Source organism: Poecilia reticulata, linkage group LG15 (assembly GCF_000633615.1).
Source record: "Poecilia reticulata strain Guanapo linkage group LG15, Guppy_female_1.0+MT, whole genome shotgun sequence".
In the NCBI taxonomy this organism is placed as follows: domain Eukaryota; kingdom Metazoa; phylum Chordata; class Actinopteri; order Cyprinodontiformes; family Poeciliidae; genus Poecilia; species Poecilia reticulata.
This window is the reverse complement of record NC_024345.1, coordinates 21,683,003-21,692,511: the sequence shown is the minus strand read 5'-3', so window position 1 is coordinate 21,692,511 and position 9,509 is coordinate 21,683,003. Positions and strand designations below refer to the sequence as shown.

The 9,509-nt window shown below is 42.8% G+C and overlaps 1 protein-coding gene across 2 annotated transcripts; it reads left to right on the top strand.

Annotated features, from left to right (window-relative positions):
- The first annotated feature begins 1,016 nt into the window (after window positions 1-1,016).
- On the top strand, window positions 1,017-9,507 carry mlh1 (mutL homolog 1, colon cancer, nonpolyposis type 2 (E. coli)). 2 transcript variants are annotated; one of them, XM_008430084.2, is made up of 19 exons: window positions 1,017-1,288; window positions 1,458-1,548; window positions 1,805-1,903; window positions 1,983-2,056; window positions 2,493-2,565; window positions 2,637-2,728; window positions 2,807-2,849; window positions 2,924-3,012; window positions 3,129-3,241; window positions 3,323-3,416; window positions 4,182-4,335; window positions 4,414-4,733; window positions 5,784-5,917; window positions 6,760-6,868; window positions 7,602-7,665; window positions 7,738-7,902; window positions 7,973-8,065; window positions 8,132-8,263; window positions 8,706-9,507. In XM_008430084.2, the coding sequence occupies exons 1-19, from the start codon at window positions 1,182-1,184 to the stop codon at window positions 8,859-8,861; spliced, it is 2,202 nt and encodes a 733-aa protein (XP_008428306.1). In that variant the 5' UTR covers window positions 1,017-1,181; the 3' UTR covers window positions 8,862-9,507. The 2 variants fall into 2 exon arrangements, with proteins under 2 accessions (XP_008428306.1, XP_008428307.1); XM_008430085.2 differs by having other exon boundaries at window positions 1,018-1,288; window positions 8,132-8,242.
- The last annotated feature ends 2 nt before the right edge of the window (window positions 9,508-9,509 follow it).

The window sequence follows — 9,509 nt, the reverse complement described above, 5'->3', positions numbered from 1 at the left end:
ACAGGTTTTTTCTTTCTATTTTTGGATAACATTCATGTTGGAATAAATTTATGTGCTTTTTTTGCATTTAGGCTGAAGATACTTTGACCCTTTGTGATGTTAAGCTCTGAGTATGAACTTTAAAGATCTGCAGTGGTCATTGTCAATGTCACATTAATCTTAATGTCATTTTACTGGTTTTAAAAGTATTAACTGTTTCAGTCCAACCTTTTTAATCTGATTTGCATTTACATTGTAAGCCCTCCACACCTCTCAACCGCTGACTAAGATCTTCTGTTGGTTTCTAAAGCTGAAGCTAAAACTAACACTGTGACTCATGTATTACATCACTAACCTTTATAGCAACCTTCCTGACAACAGGAGGGCAGGTAAAAACTTCCATGTTTAATTTTTTATTAATAATAATAATAATAATGTCTGTGATTTTGTCTTTATCTTTATTTCACACCTGTTTGTCGAATTTTATCAAAGTTTTAGCTGTTTTGTTCTCCTGCATTTTTTTCTTTGCTCTTGGGATATTTAATATAATTTGTCTGTTTTTTTCAAGAATTTTTTAATATCACCATATATGAAGTTCAGTTTTATCTTATTTTTATTTGTATGATTATTAAAATACAATTATGTCTAGAAATGTCCTTCTTGTAATTATTTTGTTTTTGTTGGTTGGTATATATATTTTAAAGAAACATTTGTTTCATGACACTTTTTAGCCGCTGTGGCGCAAGCGAGTAGTTTCTCAAAATATTTACCAATGAAGAAGATTCTTGTTGGGACCCGCGCTTGATCAAAGATCGTTTATTTTTGGAAAGTGCATTACTTCATCACAAGAACGGCGTATGCTTACCAAACCAGTACGTCAAATTAAGTTAAAAAAAGAACACCTAGTCAGCTGTCAAGAATTGAATTTTGAGGTTGAAGAAAAAACTGTAAAGTAGTTTGCATTTTAATATATTTTTAAAAAGATATAAGCTTGACATTCGCAGTTCTCTTATCTTTTCAATCAGAGTAAGACGTCGTATTGTTTTCATTCATTTTATCCCTGTTTCAGTGTGAGAGCCCTATCATGTGGAAGTGTACACTGTAGTATTTTTATTATAATTCGTTGCAGTTTTGTCTCCCCGGTCAGATATATGCGTATTTCCAGCGGTTGAGCTGCTGCTAGCAGTTTTTTAGAAACAAACATGGCGGGAGTGATTCGGAGGCTCGATGAGACTGTTGTTAACAGGATCGCAGCGGGAGAAGTTATCCAGCGTCCTGCCAACGCCGTCAAAGAAATGATCGAAAACTGGTATTTTAATACATTTGTGATGAGAAAAGTATTTATGTAGGGGGTAATAAACAACCAGAGGACTAGAAATGTTCACAAACCGTTACTGTTTACATATTCAAGATGTACTGCTGCCGGGTAAATGAGTTCAACTCAAAATGATCGATTTGTATGTTTTAAAATGTTCCAGTTTGGACGCAAAGGCCACCAACATCCAGGTGACTGTGAAGGACGGAGGCCTGAAGCTCCTTCAGATCCAGGACAACGGCACTGGGATCAGGGTGAGTAATGGCGTCCTGCCTGCTGGAGAAGAGGCGACCCTAGCATGAATGCTGCCCAGGGGGAGGCACACCCTCCCGGGCCCCCGCCACCTATTCCTCCCAAAATATTTATATCTCTTGAACATTTTCTGAGTTCATGTATAAATATATATTTTTAAAAATACTGCTTGCTCATATCACAAACCATCACTGACTTGTATAATGATTTTCAAACAGGTTAAATGATTATTAACCAAACTCTCATTTCTCACCACAGAAAGAAGACATGGAGATAGTTTGTGAGCGGTTCACCACCAGCAAACTGCAGACCTTCGAGGACCTTTCAGCGATTGCGACCTATGGGTTCAGAGGAGAGGTGACGACTCCTGTGGCCCTCAGCTCAGGAGCCACATCAGTGTTCAGGCTGAATGTTTTGTCTCTTCTCGTTCCTGCAGGCTCTTGCCAGTGTCAGCCATGTGGCTCATGTTACCATAACAACAAAGACGGCTGATGCAAAGTGTGCTTACAGGTATTTCCACATTACAAACACAAACTGCACTAGGTGTTAGTGGAAGGAAATGGAGGGATGTGCTGTTCTTAGATTACTGCCTTCTTTTCTATCCTGTTTTTCACGCCTTTGTTTATCATCTTTCCCTTCTTCTGTCCTTTCTACTTTTGTCCTGACACGTCTTTTATTCCCATGCCCTTTCTTTACTTTTTCTGTCCTAAGTTGCCTTCCTTGCAGGTCCCACATTGAAAAATGTCTGTTACAAATTCAATGGTTGACATTTTTATTAATATTTTAGTTTGATAGAACGGACAAAACGGACTAAAAAATGATACTTAAAGTCTTTAAAAGTCGAACGTAAAAGCACACCACACTTTTGAGAGTTTCTTTTCTAAAAAATGTAAAATCACATTCAGATTTGCTACTTTAGTTCTGCATTAATGATGTTGTTGTTCAGAGCGAGCTACAGCGATGGCAAACTGAAGGGCCCCCCTAAGCCCTGCGCCGGGAACCAGGGGACCCAGATCCTGGTGAGTTCCTGCCTGCAGCACTGAAGATGAACCGTCTGGGTTCTGATGAATCGTTCCTGATGTCCGCGCAGGTGGAGGACCTTTTCTATAACGTGTCCACCAGGAGGAAGGCCCTGAAGAGCCCGGCAGACGAATACTCCAGGATCGTGGACGTGGTCAGCAGGTCTGGACTCAAACCGCAACCATTTCTGCTCCTTATGACCAAATGTTTCATATCTGGTCCTGCTTTGTCTCTTTAAAGGTACGCTATTCACAATTCAGGAAAAAGCTTCTCAGTCAAAAAGGTGAGACTTTTTCTTTTTTTAGTTTTTTAAGGAAATCAGCTGCAGGTTTAAATGGTAAATTTGTCTTTTGGCAGCAAGGAGAGACAGTGGCGGACGTGAGGACGCTTCCCAACGCGTCTGTTGTGGACAACATCCGCAGCGTCTTCGGAAACCCGGTCAGCAGGTAGATCTGGTCCCCAGTGGACTCGGTTGTCTCATATCTCCTGTGTGTCCCTGACCCAGGTGTGTCCCTGTCTCACCTTGCCGTGTCCCCGGTGTGTCCCGTTTCCGTGTCCACAGGGAGCTGATCGAAGTCGGCTGCCAGGACCAGAAGTTGGCCTTCACCCTGAAGGGCTTCGTCTCCAACGCCAACTACTCCATGAAGCGATGCATCCTGGTCCTGTTCATCAACCGTATGTTGCCGTGGTAACGTTCCACTTCACTGCGTCTGCTCGGCGCCATTTTCACTGCAGGTTGTCCTCTGTCTCTTTCAGACCGGTTGGTTGAGTCCAGCGCTCTGAAGAAAGCCGTGGAGACGGTTTACGCCGCCTACCTCCCCAAAAACTCACACCCCTTCCTCTACCTCAGGTAGGAAAACTACTAAATCCGTCGCCACGGTGATCTGTGTGGTCGCCATGGTGATCTGTGTGTGCAGTAGCTGCTTCCTAATAAAATCCAGGTATTAATATTACCATATCATCATCCTAATGTAATATTTAGAGACTAACAGCAGCAGCTCATCACACTGGACACAAAAGACTTTGATCAAAAGGTTAAAGGTCACAGACGGATGGAAGCTGAGATGAGAAAGAGAGGAAGCCAGAAATATTTTAAATGTTTTAGTTTCCCGACCCGCAGCATCATGGGTCCTCCACCGTACCAAGCTGTAGGTATGAGGAGTTTTTTCTCACATTCATTATGGATTAGTCTGTTGAAACGCTGGAGATGAAATAAAACCTTTTCTGGCTTTTCTCCCAAACAAACAGTTAGCTTTCAGATAGCATCTAATATTTGTTATGGAGACGCTGCGTCTCCAAGACGCTGCGGTTTCCTCCCATCCTGCTCCCTGTGAGTGAAGGTTAACCCGGGTTCTGGTCCAGCTGTGGTCACAGATCCAGATGTTTGTAAACATGGACAAGTTTAGGTTAGCAGTGGTTTTCTGTCTCATGTTTATCCTCCATGGAAACAGAAGATTATGGGTTAACAAATAAAGATCAATGTAAAAGGAAAATATAAATGAGATGCTGAAGGTTGATTTATTTCATAGGAAATGTTGACGTGTTTTTGCCATTTGCCCAGGTTTAAAGTAAAACATGGAGGATGCTGTAAATTCCTGTGATGTTTTCTCCTCAGCCTGGAAATCGCTCCGCAGAACGTCGACGTGAACGTTCACCCCACCAAACACGAAGTGCACTTCCTGCACGAGGACAGCGTGATGGAGAGCGTTCAGAAGCACATCGAGAGCAAACTGCTGGGCTCCAACTCGTCCCGGACGTACTTCACCCAGGTGTGACCCGACTCCGACCGCCGTCCGCCTCTCAGCTCCCCGTCACGTCGTTTCAGCTTCTTCTTCTGTGGTTTCCAGACGTTGCTGCCGGGGCTGTCTGTGTCCGGCGGTTCTGAAGTAAAAACCTCTGGATCCTCTGAGTCCGCCGAGCGCGTCTACGCCCACCAGATGGTCCGGACCGACTGCCACTCCCAGAAACTGGACGCCTTCCTGCAGCCGAAAGAGAAACCGGCCCCTGACCCAGAGACGGCCGGTCCCAGCAGGTCGCCGGCGGCAACCAGGACTTCAGAGCTGGACAGTCTGGAGCTGGATGATGAGGACATGCTGGAGGCTGCGCTGGAAGAACCTGGTCCAGCAGGTGAAGAGGAACGCAGCGGCGCTGCTGAGGAGGATCAGAGGTAGGTCAAAGATTTCTTTCTAGGAATGATCTAAAACTCAGAAAAAATTTGGATTTTAGTTTTTTTTTAAATTCCAATATGTAAAAAGAGGCTGCTAATAACAACAATTGTTAATTTTTGAATTGTTTTTGTGATATAAATTTTTCTTTGCACTCAATAATATCACAGATTTTTTTTGCGGCTTCTTTAGAAATATTTCAAAGGAATTTTTCAATATTTGCACATTTACCATGTTACTCTGACAGTAAATGTGACGTTTTGTTACTCGACACCAATAATTTGACATGAAGTAAAGACTGAGGCAGCAGAGCAGAAGACATAAGAAATCCTGCCACCTGCAGGTGGGAGGTAGCATCACTTACACCCAATACTTATGATTCTTTTTTTTTTTGGCAATAAAGTCACAATCATGCATTAGGACTAAAAAATACAGATTATATGGGTTTGGTGTGAAGCAGAGAAGCAACGTCAGCTGGGATGTTGTGTTTTACTGACGTGAAAAGGTAGAAAAATGTACAAAATATCGGTAAACATCAGTTTTTGGTTCAGATTTTCACTTCGGTGCAAACCAAGAAAAAAAATTCCTGTAACTTTTCCAAGTTGAGTTCATTTATATTCAAAGTAATGGAAAACTTTCCATAGATTCCCCTGAGAGCAGTTCCTGCTTCCAAGGCTGCTACATTTTCCTTCACTGATTCTTTATTTTTTTTAGAAAAGGGGGAAAACCCCTTCTGGCAGGTTTTTGATTTAGTCATAATGTGAATGACAGCAGCTCGGGGAAAAGCAAGTTGGATCAGGACGGGTGTTGATGAACGACTGGAGCAAGTCTGAACAGCGACCTGCAGAGAGCGAGTCGGCTGAGCCAGCAGGAAGGAGAGGACAGAGTTTAATGTCTCCTGAAGGACGTGTTTGTCCTGCAGGTGGCCCGTCGGGCTCTACTGCTGTTATTTATGACATCCTGACTCATTTTATTAGTCTAACGCAGCATTTTCATCTCAAATCGTGGAACTCTTTCGCCCTCTAGTGGCTGAAATGTTTTTGTTTTCACAGGAAGCGACCCAGAGAGGAGGAGGATGAAGAGGATAATGAGGGGCTGACGGCTGCCGCCACGCCCAAGAGAAGGGTGATCAAATTGACCACCATCAAGGATCTGAGAGCAGAGATCACAGAGAACACACACAGAGGTAGCTTAGCTTAGCTTAGCGTCTCTGCCTCCTGCAGCAGTTTTACCGTTTCCACCAGGCCTGCACCAACAGAGCCATCCTCCAGGGCAGAACCCGCCTTACACAAATCCAGCCTCCGTCATATCCTGCTTTCAGGTCACAAATAGAAACCCCAACCATCCTGTTGCTATGCCAACATGACCTCACCAAACAAACAGTGTTCAAGTTCCTCCTAAAAAAGCTGCTGTGGTAGAAATGGATGTGCCGTAACTTTCTCCATCTGAACAGAAACAAAACTGAAGTTATTATGTTTGGACCTGAAGCTCATCTAGAGTCACAGCTTCAGTTATTACAGCTGGAAAATAAAGATCAGGCCTGAAATCTGGGTCTGAATCATCAGAGACGCATAAAGACAGTCACAAAATCAGCCTTCTGACCTCTAATCTGAATGGAGGACTGAAGCCTCGGCGAATCTAGAGAAACTCATTCATGCATTTATCTTCAGTCATATTCGTTACCTCAACAGCATCTTCACAGGTCTGCATAAAAAAAGTCAGTCCTCCAGAGGCAGGTGATCCAGAAGACTGCTGCTGGTGTTTTAGCTAAAAGAGAAGCGACATTCAGCTTCTATCTACGACAAATCTGGAACAAACTTCCAGAAAACTGCAAAACAGCCAAAACACGAAGTTCCTTTAGTTCTAGACTAAAAACCGACCTGGTTGGAGTTACTCTTGAATCATAATCAAACATTGACCAAAACATTCAACATGTATTGATGATTTAGATGACGGCAGTGTCATGTAAAGCTGTTTGAGCTGAACCGTTTCTCTGGTCCTGATCCGGGTTCTGTGTGTTTTCTGCAGGTCTGCAGGAGATGCTGCAGAAACACTCGTTCGTTGGCTGCGTGGATCCGCAGTGGAGTCTGATCCAGCATCACACGAAGCTCTACCTGCTCAACACAACCGCACTCAGGTCAGGACGGCAGGAAGGACCGCACTGCACACAACGCACCCAGTCAGGGTTCCATGTTATTCAGCCCCGTTTACTCTGACGCCACTAAATACAATCCAGTTTCCCTCTGATGTCACCTAGTTAGTCCAGCTGTGAGGTGAGGTTTGAGTTTTATCATCATTGTGTTCAGTGTTTGGAGTCAAAAGCAGTAAAAATCAAAGTTCATTGCAGCTAGAAAGTTTTCACATTTATATTACATCCCAATTCAAAATTAAATTCATTTCTTTCCTCAAAATGATAAATAAATACCCAGTTATGACTCTGCCAGAAAGTGTTACATTTGTCTGGTATGTTTGGGTGTTAATTTACACAAATGGTTAAAACTACTGAAAATTAAAACAGAATTGAAAATCTGAAGTCAAAACTAAATAATAAAACTATTAAAACCTTGTTCTGAACACACAGGCCCTGTGGTGGTAGCATCATGATGTGGGGAAGCTTTTCATTGTCAGCATCAACGAAGCTAATAAAACTCGACTGTATGATGGATGGAGGTGAATACAGGACATTCATTAAGAAACGGCAGAGATTCAGAGTGGCCTAGTCAAAGTTATGGCTAAATTTAATTGAAGACTAGCATCTTTAATTAATATAAGTATGATGCCAAACAGTGATGACTCAGTGGGTCTGAAAATAAAAGCATGCCGCACTTTTCAGATTTTACTTAAAGAAAACTCCTTTGTTTGTGTTGCAGTCGGGAACTTTTCTACCAGATTCTCATCTTTGACTTTGGGAACTTCGGCGTCCTCAGACTGTCTGTAAGTCCAGTCTGGACCAATCAGAACCTTTACTGACGGATCAGAACCTTTGCTGACGCTGATGTTTGTCAGACGCCGGTGCCGCTGTACGACCTGGCCATGCTGGCGCTGGACTCGGCGGAGAGCGGCTGGACGGAGGAGGACGGGCCGAAGGAGGGCCTGGCTCAGTACATCGTGGACTTCCTGAAGAAGAAGGCGGAAATGCTGGAGGATTATTTCTCCCTGGAGGTCGATCAGGTCAGCCGTCTGATTCTAAAGCTTTTCTTCCAGAAGAGACGAGCGAGTGAACTGAAGCGATGTCTTCCAGGAGGGGAACCTGACGGGGCTGCCTCTGCTCCTGGATAAATACACGCCCATCATGGAAGGCCTGCCCTTGTTCATCCTGCGCCTCGCCACCGAGGTGAGGGCAGCGCCGTTCCTTCCTGGAAGCATTTCGGGAAAAGTTTCTGACGGTTTCTGCCTGCAGGTGAACTGGGACAGCGAGAAGGAATGCTTCCGAGACTTCAGCAAGGAGTGCAGCGCCTTCTACTCCATCAGGAAGCAGTTCGTCCTGGAGGCCGAGCCGGGCGACGAGCCGGTGAGCAGGTCCAGCCTGAAAGTACGGAAGACGATTAGGGCCAACAAAAAACACATTTATTAAAAAAATTCTGATTTTAAACTTAGAAAATCTAAAATTTTTGACCTTTTCTCATAATTCTGAAAATTTTCTCAAATTCTGACTTTTCTTAAAAATTTTTTTTCAGAATTGTACTTTTAATTTTTTTTTCCTCAGAATTCTGAGTCAATCTATGTCAAAATCCAAATAACCAAACATTTTAAGGTGTATGTCAATTATGTTGTAAGTATATTAAAAATAATCCCAACTGTTTATTCCGTGTTATCGTTACCCCAACCTGCACTTCATCCACACTGAAAACCTGTCGGAAATCTATTTGGTAGATTTAAGTTTTAAATTTACTTTTGACTGATGGTGCATAAACAATTCAAATGATTCTGTGAAAAACAAAACTGAGAACTCACTGCGTTTATTCTTATTTCAGGAACCAGACGGGAATTCCTGGCGCTGGAACGTGGAACACGTTCTGTTCAAAGCTTTCCGAACTCTCTTCAGTCCCCCGAAAAGCTTCAGCGAGGACGGCACCGTGCTGCAGATCGCCAACCTGCCCGACCTCTACAAGGTGTTTGAGCGCTGCTGAAGACCCAGATGCTGCCGTTTTATGCCTGAAACTTTTATTCTGTAAATACATTTATACCAACCTAAAACACTGAGCTGCTTGGAGGAGTTAAATGGGAGCCTGTGGAGTATGGATGCAAAAAATGTATCGACTTATGATTATGTCCTAAGTCTTAATGGTTTATTAGATTAAATTGAGTTCCTGCTTTTCGGCCGCCATCCAGCAGAGGGCGCTGCTGGTTATATTTACTCAGATTCATCACAGTGTTGATTAAACTTTGATCTATTATCCGCCTGTAAAAACACTTTTTACGGTTTAAACTACCTCTTCGCCGTGACAACAACCCGACTTTCCTCTTGTCGTTTTGTTGCAATCTGCGACTCTTCCAAAGCCAGAAAGGAAATGTTTCTACTGCACGAAGAAATCCTCATTTTAGGAGTTTTTCTATAAAGTCTGCTTTTAATATTCTACTAGTTTTTTATTGTTGTAATAAATGATTAATTTTTCTCTAAAACCTGAAAGATTTTAGTTAAATTTTGTTACCTTTCACAATAAAACATGTCATGAGGTACACATTTAGAAAATTACTTTATTTTGTATCAGTGGAATTAGAAAAGGCTGCAGACTAATAAAACTAATAAAATCCAAATAAAGGATGTTGCACACAGC

Coding starts and splice junctions, on each gene's coding strand:
- mlh1 (XM_008430084.2), top strand. CDS start 1,182: ATGGCGGGAGTGATTCGGAGGCTCGATGAGACTGTTGTTAACAGGATC. Junction 2,057..2,492: donor GATGCAAAGTGTGCTTACAG/GTATTTCCACAT, acceptor GTTGTTGTTCAG/AGCGAGCTACAGCGATGGCA. Junction 7,666..7,737: donor TCGGCGTCCTCAGACTGTCT/GTAAGTCCAGTC, acceptor GATGTTTGTCAG/ACGCCGGTGCCGCTGTACGA.